The sequence below is a fragment of the Hevea brasiliensis genome, chromosome 16, assembly GCF_030052815.1.
Source record: "Hevea brasiliensis isolate MT/VB/25A 57/8 chromosome 16, ASM3005281v1, whole genome shotgun sequence".
Taxonomy (NCBI): Eukaryota; Viridiplantae; Streptophyta; class Magnoliopsida; order Malpighiales; family Euphorbiaceae; genus Hevea; species Hevea brasiliensis.
Window position 1 is genome coordinate 48,805,064 of NC_079508.1, and position 13,940 is coordinate 48,819,003.

At 33.4% G+C, this 13,940-nt stretch overlaps 1 protein-coding gene across 3 annotated transcripts; it reads right to left on the bottom strand.

Annotated features, from left to right (window-relative positions):
* Positions 1–1,600: 1,600 nt before the first annotated feature.
* LOC110648970 (fructose-1,6-bisphosphatase, cytosolic) lies at positions 1,601–6,669 on the bottom strand. Of its 3 annotated transcripts, none has more exons than XM_021803355.2 (12): positions 6,110–6,664; positions 5,601–5,648; positions 5,318–5,392; positions 5,170–5,231; positions 4,934–5,033; positions 4,714–4,827; positions 4,399–4,485; positions 3,863–3,933; positions 3,724–3,789; positions 2,483–2,569; positions 2,267–2,342; positions 1,601–1,853 (listed from the first exon to the last, which is right to left on the bottom strand). In XM_021803355.2, the coding sequence occupies exons 1-12, from the start codon at positions 6,266–6,268 to the stop codon at positions 1,749–1,751; spliced, it is 1,050 nt and encodes a 349-aa protein (XP_021659047.1). In that variant the 5' UTR covers positions 6,269–6,664; the 3' UTR covers positions 1,601–1,748. The 3 variants fall into 3 exon arrangements, with proteins under 3 accessions (XP_021659047.1, XP_021659048.1, XP_057993847.1); XM_021803356.2 differs by having other exon boundaries at positions 4,967–5,033; positions 6,110–6,661; XM_058137864.1 differs by lacking the exon at positions 1,601–1,853 and having other exon boundaries at positions 2,267–2,379; positions 6,110–6,669.
* Between the last annotated feature and the right edge of the window lie 7,271 nt (positions 6,670–13,940).

Genomic DNA, 13,940 nt, shown 5'->3' on the forward strand with positions numbered 1-13,940 from the left:
GACAGTGTCTGTTCAGTATTGTATTTAGAGTATTAAAATTATTTTTTAATAAAAATATTAATTTATTAAAAATTTATTTTAATATTTTTATAATTAAAATTTATTAAATTTAATTATAAATTATTTTTTAATATATTTTAATTAATATATTTAAAAAATTAATTTTTTAATAATAATTTTAATAATAATACTAAATAGATCCTTAAATTGTCCGCTTGACATTAAAATTATAAGGTGTCAAACAGCTTATAGTAATTTATCCTTTGGTGGGTGAAAAGGGTTGCTTTTAGAAGAAATGATTACCTAGCCGTACCTCACAAAAACAGCTATTTTGAACTTCTCTTTTCTTGTATTTTTTTTTTTTAGGAAAGATAGATTTGAACTGCCAATCGAAGTATTGAATACTGATAGCAGCGTATCATTATTCATGAGGGTGAAGCAACAAGTCATGGGGTTGAACAATTTCTTTTGAACATTCTTATACACTTTTTGGCTCTTCCATGTTTCAACTTTTCTTATAACAATTGCTCCGTGACCCACCTTAACTATTTGGCGTTATATTCAAACATTTGGCTTCACAAGCTTATCCCTTTCAATATGTTAACCCATAATGACAATCCACAGTCGGCTGTAAGTTATGTTAACCCACAATGACAATCCACAATCGCTGCACGGACCGAACTAGTGGCCAGGCTTAATTTGCAGAAGTAATAAGCGGTTAGATTTTTATAAATATCTGGAGTTGAGCAAGTTTGTATAATATATAATCGAGTTTAGATTTATAATTTAATATTTATGATGTGTTTAAATTTAAGTTTTATATATTAAGAATTTGTTATTTAAAATTATTTATATAAATATTTAATTAAATATAAAATATATATTTTTATAATAAATATTTATAAATTTTTATATATTTTATTTTTTATAAAATAAAATTGAAATATTTTATAAAGTCATTAAATTTTTAAAATATAAATCAATAATAAAAATAATTTTTTATGAAAAATTTTAATTAAAATATATAAAATTAAATGAATGTGAATATTTTTTGGATAATAATAATCAAATTTGAGTATTTAAAAATAAATTTTAATCAAATTTGAGACGAATTTGAATTTTAAAAATATTAATCGAATTCAAGTTTTATAAAATTAAAAAAATTTAAATATTTTTCGAGTAATAATAATCAAGTTTGAATATTTAAAAATAAATTTTAATTAAATTTAAAATGAATTTAGATTTTAAAAATATTAATCAGATTCAAGTTCAGTTATGATGATTCTCATAAATACCTTACTCGTTGTCATCATCTAGACTAATTTGAAGCCTATAGCATGAATAGAAAAAATTAAAATAATTGAATAAAGATCAGTGTGCCCTTAAGATTGCTCAGGAGTTGATTTAATCTTGGCGTGCATAGGCTAGTCTGAGTATATTCTTAAGTGTAAGTATTAAAAGAAAATAAAAAACAAAAAACTTAGCTTTTTTGTCATTATTTGAAAATAGAACCTAGATCCATGCACATCAACACCCTCTTCAAACCACTTCAACATGGTGATTTTAATATTATCCAAAATATATTAACCAAAAACTAGAGTTATCACCAATAAACATATCATTTATTGAAAGAAACTTGAGAAAGAGTGTTTTAAAATATATGATGATTAGAAGAAGGGCGGTCAAGTAGCCAGATTACAATTAATAAGGCCATGTAAGCACTATAAGAGAATGATTCTTGCTGCGCTCTATGCTTCAGCAGCATAGAGTGCTTTGATTTCCTCAACATCATCATAGCTTCCCAGAAATATTGGAGATCGCTGATGTATCTTCTCTGGAACCAAGTCAAGTGCCTGCCAAGATAATTAGTTTAAATTAGACAATGACAAAAAAGGAGTACAAATTTGTTCTAGTTCAAGAAGGCACTTCAGCTCATTATTTTTCTTCTGTCAAATGTTTATTTACCTTCATGCTACTAATTAACATAATGCCATGCAACTCAAATGTAATTTCCATCATTTAGAGTGATTTGTCCTAGTCATGGCCGGCCAAAGCAAATATTCCAGGAGCATAAAGGTAATGTTTGTAAGAAAACTAATTAACTTAATACAGTTTCCCCTTAAAGTGTGGATAAATGTGCAAGAAAACAGGTATTGCCGCGTAGAACTTCCAGTAGAAGCACAACTTTGCATATTGAAGTTTGCAAGACATATAGACTCGGCTCAGTATCAAGAACAAAGACGAGTAGAGAGATTCAGCTCAGTACCTTTTGCTTGCCAGTAAAAGATTGACCTCCTGCTTGTTCCATCAAAAATGACATTGGAAAGACTTCATACAGCACACTGGGTTATACAGATTTTAATCAAAGTGAATCACTAACTGAATCCACAACACATACAGGAGAGAATATTTTAATCAAAATCAAACTTCTGAAGGGAACTACCAACACTAAACATATGACAAAACACACAAGAAAACATACCGCAGTTTCCCATTGGGACTCTTCTTATCTGCAGGGTACAAAAATATTCCCCCATAGAGTAATGTGCGATGCACATCAGCCACCATGCTGTTGACCAAGAATATGTCATCAGAAATTATGAAATTTTAATGGAACATAACAAAGCTAGATCATAATTTAGAAAAATGGTCAGTATCAAATTCTGTAAAACAAGGACAGTAGGACATTCAACTCTTCAAGAAGAACCATTAAGCAGATATGCCCACCAATTGCAGATCACATGTAAATACAAAGTATAAGCACAACATTACCCCTGTTGGCAACTTCAAATTTGATAACATGGAAATAGTTGCAGTGATTAAGAAAACAAATGGATAACCATAAGGACTCCTGCAAAAAATAGCTTTTGTGCTATTTAAATAGCTCAAAACTGATTGTGATTAGATATGGACTACCAATTTAGTAGGTTAAATTACCAAAATATCCAAATACTAGATATAAGAGGTCAGGTGTCCTAGACTTAATAAATAATTGGTTCAGATGTATCAGAAGCAGCACCAGTCAACTAAGCAGAATGGCTATGAAATCCCTCAGTATTTCAACTTGATACCTTTTGATTGCAAGGTTTGAAAGGTAGTGGAATGGACTTTTGAAATTTTCTCACTCAACAAAGACAAGTTGAATGGACTAACTTGTTTCGGACAATTTTTATGAAAGTGACAACACGTTTTGCTTTAAAAATGGATTCTGCTACAAATATAGCGTTCTGTTGTGCAACATAAAATTTATTAGAGTGAAAAGTAATCAGAGAAACTCGTTCAAGTTCGAGAACGATTAAGACTAGAGAGAAATAACTAACACACTGTCGATGATGTTTCAGATTTTCTCAAGAAAAATAAAAGGAAAAGAAGGGAAAGGAGAATTTATACATCAACTTAAGACCCTGAATCAGAGAGAAGAAAACAGGCAACCAAACAGATGACAAGTTGAAGGCAAATATTATCAGACCAAATTTCATGTCATGTGCCATAGCACAGAAAGCTTCGAAAGCAGAATCCTGTGAAGAAAGCCAGGAGGTAGAGACTGTTTAACCTCCTATATTATCCCTATCAGTGGATAATAGACTGTCCATTTCCATTCAATAATCAGGAATATCAATCAGTGATGACAGAACAGACCAACTAACATTTAATTGCAATAATTAAATTCCAAATGAACAATTTAAAAACTAGAAATATTGTAGTTGTTATCATGATATATACCTTCCAACGTATCTCAGAGACTTTGGTGAGGAACCATCCTCAGGGAACTTGCATTTTTCCACATACCTAAGGACATATAATGTCAGTAAACTACAGTGAAGAATCAATAGAAAACTGCAAGAATGTGAATATCACATACTTGGCTGTTGGAGCATCCCAGTTCTTAGCATTTCCTTCATTTACTGAATAAATCTTTCCTTTCTTTGGAATCTATTTGGGAAAGGGAAGAGGTAGGGAGGAAGGAAGTGAGAAACTAATGCTTAGACAACATGAGAAAGAAATAGTGAATACTCCAAAATAAACCAGAAATATTAAGAGTCAGAGATGGCTAGCATCCTTTATTATTGTTTATGTGATTTGAAAAACAGTTTCTCTCTCATTCAAGCGGATATCCCTTAGGCCTCGTGCGCTATCAAAAGACTCTGGATATACTAAAACAAGTTGCGATGAAGAAAGACATACCCATCAGGCCAATTCTAACACTAAAAAAAAAGGATAGGTTAAATTTCTTGTAAATATAACTTCCTTACACAGGAAGTTTGTGGTTCAACTTATTGCAAAAATTAAAGTTTCACAATTTACTACAACATTATGAATAATGAAAAGTATAATAAATAAATAAATAAAATAAGAAGAATTATTTCAAGCAATCGATCCAACGCTTGTAAAACATACCTTAATATCAGGGTGAGTAAGTATGAACTCCCCAAGGGATGGATCAAGGGTGAAACCATTAACACCACTTCCAGTACTCAACACAAGCTGCAAAATCATTTATTCTCGAATAAGGACAACATATGAATTGTAAGTCTGGAACACAAACAAAAAAAACTTCAGGAACTGTAATTCTAAAGCTCCATTGAAATAAGTTCCAAATTAAACACTCTCTTAGATCAAAAAAGAAAAGTCAAAGGATAGAAATAAACATTAAACATCCCCCTACTCAACCACCAGAGAAAATTTTAATCTAAAAAAAGTGATATTTCATACCATGCAAGAGCTTCCATACATGCAATAGCCAGCTGCTACCATATTTTTCCCAGGTTGCAAAACATCATCTAGAGTTGGTTCACGGCCATGTTTCACCATGTAAATCCCAAAGATCTAGATGAAAGAGAAGACATTCAATATAGAACTGCAATATCGAGTTATTGTGGAAAAACAATGACTTCTAGTAGTGCCAGTAAGTAAAGGATTTCAATTCAATTACAGAATCTATCATGATTTGAAGTGAAGGTTGTACCGTTCCAATAGAAACACCACAGTCAATGTTGGAGGATCCATCCAATGGATCAAAAACAACACAGTACCTGCTCTTGTATACAACAGAACCATACCATTAGTGAATTAAAATGTGGTCTACAATAAGTGGTCTATAATATTTTAAAAACAAAATAACATTATAGGCTACAATAACTAGTAACAAGCGAGTGTGTGGGCAAATACTTTCCACGCTTGTCAGGCTCCACAAATATTGCCTCCTCATCTTCTTCAGAGACAAGTATGCACTGCCACAAGAATTGAACTGTTAAACGAAGTCATTACTCATAAAGCCAAAGCCTATATAACAACAGATTTTCATCAGGTTACTTACTGTTCGGCCACTGCTTACTAAAGCCTTGATGAATACTTCATTTGAAAGCACATCCAGTTTCTTTTGCTCTTCACCCTTTAAGCAAAAGGGGCAAAATGTATTAAAATGTAACAATCCCTCCTATTATTAATTAATATATATTAAAAAAAAAAGAGAGAGCTCTTCTAAATATCTTCTTTTTTTTCATGGATAACTTTAATAAACGGTGAAAGAAAATTACACATAGCAAGATAAATAAGCATATTAAAACAAGCATGGATTTTGGGACCCATGAACAACTTACCTGAACATTTGTCTCCCCAGCAAGTCCAATAAGCTTGGCAAGACCCGCCTGAACATGGAAAATATAGGAAATAATTTTGCATACAAGACTACAATAGACAATAAGATAAATTTAATCTAGCATTTCAAACACTATAAAAAAGATCTCATTTTCCTCTTCTTTTTTCGCCCTTTCCATTGTATATTCAGCCGCCAAATTTGAGTATAAAGTATAAACTAACAAGCCAGTCACGCAATGTTTATCCTGGAATTACACAGTATCTTTTACATTCCACGCACTAATAGTCTAATGGAATCAACGTACAAGAACACAGATTTCACAAGGCTATAAACAAAGAAACAATTAAACCTTAATCCCAAACTAATTGGATCAGCTATATGATCCTTTTCACCATTATGTTCTGTTAGACACAAATAGAAACCCACCTGAACAAATGGAGATTACTAAAGATTACCAAATAGAAAACAAATGAAACAACCATTAGAAGCAACGAAAACACAGACAGGGACCTTGTTAACAGCAGAGCAAACGAATTTGCAGCCAAGAACAATATGATTGAGCAAGATAGTGAAATCCCCACGCGAACCTGGGTGCTTTGATTGTTCATTCAGTACAAACCTCATTATCGTCATCAAATCGGTCCGGTGGGCATCTGCCGCGTGATCCATCTCTCCCTCTCCCTGCGTCTCTCTCTCTCTCTCTCTCTCTCTCTCTCTCTCACACGCACACCCCACCCAAAAACCACTACAAGAAAACCATAAAAATATAAGCTTTGCGAGTGGAATTATAAGAGCATAAAAAGGATTAGCAGAGGTGAGATTCGCTGGATTCGAGGAGCAGCCAGCTCTTGCAGTGGATACATACGAAAGCGATAAGGGAGAGAGCGTGTGTGGGCGGGTACATGGTGGGGACGAGGCTATCTAGTAAAAACGGAAGTTTCGTAGGACACGTGGCGAGAAGGGAATGCGGGAGTGAGGTGTGTGGCCGTCACTGCGGATAACGCCTTTCGTCGACTATCTCTCTCTCTCCCTCTCTCTCTCTCTGTCATTCGACGGTTAGGAGGTTTTTGTCCTCGTGCGTTTTGAAGATGACGAGGTGGTGGTGGACTTCGAGGATCTTAAAATTTTAGAAAATATTATTATTAGTAAAAAATTTATATTCTTAACGCTTCAATTTCAAGTAACGGTGTGCATTTTATTATATAAATTAGTATAATATTCATGTTATTATGTATGTATAATTTATAATTTAATTTTTAATTATATTTTAAATAAAGTAAATTATTATTATTAAATTAATTTTAAATTAAAATTTTTTATTTAATTTAATTTAAATAAATTTTTATTTATTATAATAATAAATTTTTAATTAATTTATATTATAATTAATTAAAATATTTTTTTAATTCTTTTTATATATTTATTAAGAATAATTTTTATTATTTTTTTATTTAAAATGTAATTAAAATATTTTATTTAAAAAATAATTTAAATTTCATAAAATTTATGTATTTTATCTCATAATTTATATAAATTCATATTTATTTTTTATAAAATCATAAAAAAATATATTAAATTAATAAAAAAAATAATATTATTTTAAAAATATATAAATATAATACTTTTTTATTATTAATATAATAAAAAATTATCAAATTCTCAATGTGAATTGAATTGTTTAATTTTAATAATAATAAAAATATATAATATTATTATAAATTAAAAATAACATTCTATTATATTATTTTTAAAATTACTTCATCTAAATGTAAATTTTTTTTATTAATCTTAATTTTTTTATAAAATAATTATTTAACAAAAATAGTTATCATCTTACGTAAATTTGTAATATAAAATAAATACATTTCATAAAAATTATAATTTTAAAATGTCATCATTTTTTATTATTAAAATAAATACTATAAATACATAATATTTTTCAAAATGTAAAGTTTATGATTATAATATTATAATTTTAATTGTTCTAAATTATTTTATTTGTAGCTAAATTTTCAATGTTATTATATTTGTAATTTATTTTTAAAATTCTACTTCTATATAAAAATATGATTAAGAGATAATTTATGCACTAATATATAGATATTTAATTAAAATTTAAAATTAATTTTGATGAAAATTAATTATAATAAAATATAGGTATTCAAAATATTAATTATAATTTTATTTGATATATAATTATAATGAAATAAGATATTCAAAGTTTAAAAAATATTAAATAATAAAATTTAAAAAATTAATAATAAAATAAATATTAATTAGATATATTTAAATAAATAAATTTGAGAATAATAACTAATTTTGAAAGAAATAATAAAATATAAAAAATATTTGAGCATATTTAGATTAAATAAAAATACTTGATGAAAGAATAGTACTTAATGTGTATAAAAAATCTCATATGATATTATATATTGACAAATAAATGAAAATCATTTAAACAAAAAAATAATTTATAACTAAATATTATTGAATTAAAAATGGTAACAAAAATATTTAAATTCAATTTTTTAAAAGTAAAATATTTCTTATTTACTTTGCCATTTCAATTAAATAGTCATAAATTGGCCATAATAATAATAATAATAATAATAATAATAATAATAATAATAATAAATATTAATTAATTATAATAATAATAATAAACATTAATTAATTTTAAAAAATAAAATAAAAAAATATTAAATTATTAATATAAAAAATAATATATACTAATTATAAATAAGTCAAATCTCTATATTTTATTTTTATAACTTTTTATGTATACACTTTTGTCTCTCAAATTTTTTAACAAAAATTTTATTATAAAAAATATAACAATGCAATAAAAATATTTGTTAAAGATATAAAATAATTTAAAATTAAATTATATGATAGTTGATTATTAGATCACAAATTAATAATTATTTTTTTTAAACTAATGGCCATCAATGATCTATTATTATTATTATTATTATTATTATTATTATTATTATTATTATTATTATTATTATTATTATTATTATTATAGAGGGTAACATTTAGTAAATAATATTTTTATAAAAATAAATTTATAAAAAAATAATATAAATAAATTTTAAATATTATATTTAATTATAAAATATCTTAATTTTTAAAAATAAAAATAAAAAAATAATATTTGAAATTATAAATATTAAAGTAATATTATAAATAATAATAATTATTATAAGAGAAATAAAAAAATAGTAATTAATATTTATAAAATAATATAAATAATTTGTAAATATTACATTTAATTACTGAATGTTTTAATTTTTAAAAAAATAGTAATTTGAATCATAAATATTAAGGTAATATTATAAATAATAATGATAATTAAAAGAGAAATAAAAAAATTAAATAATAATTAATATAAAAAAGAGTATTTATGATTATGTAACACCCCAAAATTTTAAATTTTATAAGCATTTTTGGTATTTTAATTTTATTTAAATTTTAGGAATTTTTTTGAGATTTTTCAGATTTTAAAAATCGGATTCGATTTTCCGAAAATATAAACTTTGATGATTTTTAAAAATTAATTTAAAGACCACGTGGCAAAACTAAAAATATATTTGGAGTCTACGTATTTTTCTGAGTTTTCTGAAATTTTTTCGAAATTTTTGGACCTTGTTTCGGTTCCGAGGCAGAGTAAAAATTCAAAATTTTGTATTTCGAATCGAACCGGCCGAATCGAACCGGACCGGATCGGACTTGTCGAATCGGACCGATCTTCTTCTCTTTTTCTTCCTCCCGCGCGCGACGTTCCCTCTCCCTTTTCTCTCTCTTTTCTCTCTCCTCTCCCCGCCACCGCCTCCCCTCGTCCCCACCTCACGGCTCCCACCACTGCCCCACCGGTCGCGCTCCCCAAACGGCCGGAAACTCGCGCGAACGCCCCTCCCTTGCGCGCGCGGCGTTTCGGCTTCTTCGACCAAAATCCGACCGATCCGGCCACCAATTGGACCGGGTCTTGTGTCTAAAATCATCTACTCGGCGAGAGCTTTCCATAGACACCAAGAACGCCGAAATCCATCGAGCGGTTTGTCCAATTTTTGCTCGGGAAGTTTTTAGCTCATTTCGACTTTTGGGCTAGATTTCTAAAATCGTGAATCCCACGAAAACCGAGGCTACCAAAGACGCTCCACTGCCGAGAGCTTCGCAACGACATAAATTTCGAATTTTTCCGACACCGCTTTTGGTGGGTCCCACGAACCGCGGTGTTTTTCCGAGCATTAAATGAGCTTAGAAAATTCTGAAAAATTTATGTACTAACCCCCGTGTTATGGGCTTCGTGTAGGTATCCTCAATTCGCGGAAATTCGACAGTTGACCGGGTCTGTGAATTTCCGGCCAGACAGACCCGTTATCGGAAAAGTCTCCGAATTGGACCGAGGTTTTGGCTATCCCCCCATTGTCAGACGTCCCGAGTGCGTCCCCGAAGTCGGAATCGGCAAAGGTAAACCCGAACCTTGCTTTTTCGTAATTTTCTAGTGCTTAAATAGGATTAAAAATCCATAAAATATTCGTGGTAGCTTAGAAAATTATGATTCTTTTTGCAATAGCTTAGTAATATTGCTAAGGACCGCGGGGCAAAGTTTTATAATTTTTAGAGCTTGTTTGGGCAGTTTTTGCAAAAATGATCAATAATAAGGACTAAATTGAAATTTTACATATTGTGATGGATGACTGATATGATGGGCCCAGGAGGGGCTGTGTGATATGATTGAACTGTGGATATATGGATTTTGAATATAGAAGTGTGTTTTGAGCCATTTTGCAGGTTGGGTAGGTCCTAGGTATAGGGGAGACTCTGCCGGATTTTCGGCACGACTTAAGACGTATTGGTCTTTTTCTTTGTTTGTATTGAGTCAGATTGTATTAAATAATTGTAATATAATTGTCAGGTGAGCCGGGACAGCCTTCTTCCTCCGCCCAGCCGCCACAGTGATTGTCGTCAAGTCTGTGAGTAGAATATTAATTTTAATTGTAATTTCGATATTATTATATGTTCAAGCATGCCCATGCATCACTTATATGCATATATTTATGTAGTTAAACTCTAGGCACGATTTATGTTGCATTCATAACTGTTGATGTGCCATGGATGTTGTTGTGGTAATTTGGAGCAGTGTGCGTGCGTTGGCGTGCGTGTGATATGATGTGGACTATGGATAGGACGGCGTAGTCACGGCTTGAGTAATTCGCTGGGACCCGATCCTTCGAGGGGTAGTCACGGCTTGAGTAATTCGCTGGGACCCTCGATTTGGTTATTAAGTGGAAGTCCGAGCTGAGTAATTCGCTGGCACCAGGTTGGATTTAAGAGAGTCAGATAGGGATCACCCCATATGTTATGATTGATACTACAGGGTGTGTGAGTGCTCCAAATTACCTTTTTGATGTTATGATGTGAAAATGTTGTTGATGTTGCATTTCACTCTACAGGGTGCATTAGTTCTAGATAGTTATAGAGATTACGGTTAAAATTGCTATTTTACTCTCTGAGTCGAACGCTCACTCCTGTTCAAAAATTTTTACAGGCCACAGGAGGATATTTTTTGAGGTTAACCTGCTTTCTCCCTCACAGGTCAATTATTACTGTTTGCATAAACTTGTTAAATCTTAGAATTTCCGCATGTGTTAGAAGTGTTTATTTGATTTGGGTCTGTAAACTAAATTATTATTTTGGGACCTGTAAACTTAATATGCTATGCATGTTTGATGGATTGGATGAGGGAGCTGAGCTCCCATTTATTATTATGTTGATGAGCATGTGGAGGGTGAGCTGAGCTCCCCAATTGACTATATATTGTGTTTACAGGTCGGGTGATTCGAAAACTCCCCGTTGGTAAGTCCATTTTATGGCCGGACTCTGTCCGTTTGTTTTCTTGAAATTGGGCCCAAATGGGCCTTAGAGTTGGGTTAATGAACAGTTAGGCTTACTACGGGCCTCAGGGGCTTTAGGCTGGCCCAGGTCCTAGTGCCGGTCCGGTCCATAGGTTGGGTCGTGACAGATGTGGTATCAGAGCTTAGGCTCCAGATTCTTAGGGAATGTTGTCTAAAGTGTTGGGAAGAGTCTACTAGGAGTCACATGCGGAAAAATAGGGTCCACATTCGTCTTGCATTGTCGTCTTTGCTTCTAGTTTCTGCTTCATATATTGTGTATAAATATGAGTCTATATAGCTATGTAATGTGCAGTTTTGAATTTTGTGGGCTAATGCTGCTGAATTTCAGGAAAATACGTAGAAGTAGGAGAGCTGCCATCGCACTGTAACTGCATGTGCCTGACGAGGTGTCAGCACAGGATGAGGCGCCTGCCCCGAGGAGGCGGGGTAGGAGGCCTAGAGCTGCTCAAGTAGAAGAGCAGCTGCCAACAGTACAGGATCAGTCCTTTATGGCACAGGGTCCCATGGACCCCATGGCAGCTACTCTAGCTGGTCTGCAGAGAACCATCGATATGATGGCGCAGTATATGGTCCACCCTCCACAGCAGCAGCAGTCCACCGCACCAAGAGGGGAACCTTACAAACAAATCATCAATTTCAAGAAGTTGGTGCCTGGAACTTATGATGTGTCAGACGATGCATATCGGTTTTTGGATTCCTGCAAACAGGCAGGAACAGAATTACAGTTGACTGATAGGAGACTGATAGAGTGTATGCAGCATGTCATGGGGCCTATGCCTAGACAATGGATGAATGACTACGTGTTACCTCGGATGGAGGGTTTGTCGTGGACTCAGTTTGTGGAACTGTTCATCAATCGGTTTGTGCCAGAAAGCTTCAGAGACCAGAAACAGTGGGCCTTTGAGGCCCTAAGACAGAATGGCGTGTCCAGAGATGAATATGCTGCACTTCGAATTGAGCAGATATGCCCCTACAGCAGTAGCTACAGAAACTATGAAGGTGAAGAGGTTCCTAAAGGGGCTTGACAGGAGGTATGCAAATCTGGCCATGATGTCTGGTCAGTCTTTTGATGTGGTGGTTGATCGAGCCAGACAGATTAAGATTAGCTATGCTGTGGATGACAGCGGAAGAGCAAAGAAAAATAGAGCAGAGGGTTCTTCAGGTGTTCCCCAAATGGGTACTCCGGATAGTGGTGGCCAGAGTAATTACAGAGGAAAGGGTAGGAGCAAGAGAAGTGGTTTTAGACACAGACCACGAGAATTCGCACTGTGGTACGGATCCAAAGGTGGTCACGGTACAGCAGCCTGGTCTGGTTCAGGATCCTCCTTGGCACCTTGTGCACAGTGTGGAAGAGGACATTCAGGACCTTGTTTGATGGGATCAGGAGTATGCTTCAGGTGTGGCCAACCAGGTCACTTTGCTAGAGAATGCCCCGTGTTCAGCGAGCCACAGATGGGGTCACAAGGTTCTGTTGCGAATGTTCCTCGACAATTGTATCCGGGTGCTTCCAACATGGCAGGCAGTCAGTTCAGTGGCCAACAGGGCCGAGGACAAGGGGGACGTGGATTTGGAGGCAGATCAGGAGGTAGAAGTCAGTATCAGGGTTCTGCCACTCAGGGTAGGGGTCAAGCTCGAGTTTTCACCCTGACCCACCAGGATGCTCAAGCTTCAAATGCAGCAGGCGTGTATTCTTCCGTCTGTTCTTATGAGGCTCGTGTTTTGATAGATCCGGGTGCTACGCACTCATTTGTCTCCCCTGTGTTTGCCATGAGGTTGGGTAGAAACCCTACAACTTTAGAATGCCCTTTGTCGGTAGCCACCCCACTTAGTGACAACATAGATGTAGATATGGTTTTTCCGGGTAGCCCAGTAGTAGTGGATGGAAAGATCCTCCCAGCAGACTTGGTTCCTCTACCAGTAATGGACTTTGATGTAATTTTGGGGATGGATTGGTTGGCAACTCACTATGCCATTTTAGACTGCAGGAACAAAAAGGTGTATTTCCACATACCTGGTGTGGAAGAGTTTAGCTTTGATGGTGACAGGAGTGTGGCTCCATATAATTTGGTGTCAGCAATTAGTGCTAGAAAAATGTTGAGGCGTGGATGCCAAGGGTATTTGGCATTGGTGAGAGATACATCTATAGAAGGTGTCAGCATGGAAAATGTTCCTGTTGTCAGAGAATTTATGGATGTCTTCCCAGAGGAGCTTCCAGGGTTGCCACCAAGAAGGGAAATAGAGTTTTGTATTGATGTTGTGCAGGGTACAAACCCCATATCCATGCCACCTTACAGGATGGCACCAGCAGAATTGAAAGAGCTGAAGGAGCAACTACAGGAGCTTTTGGACAAGGGTTTCATACGTCCGAGCACTTCACCCTGGGGTGCTCCTGTTCTATTCGTGAGAAAGAAGGATGGGTC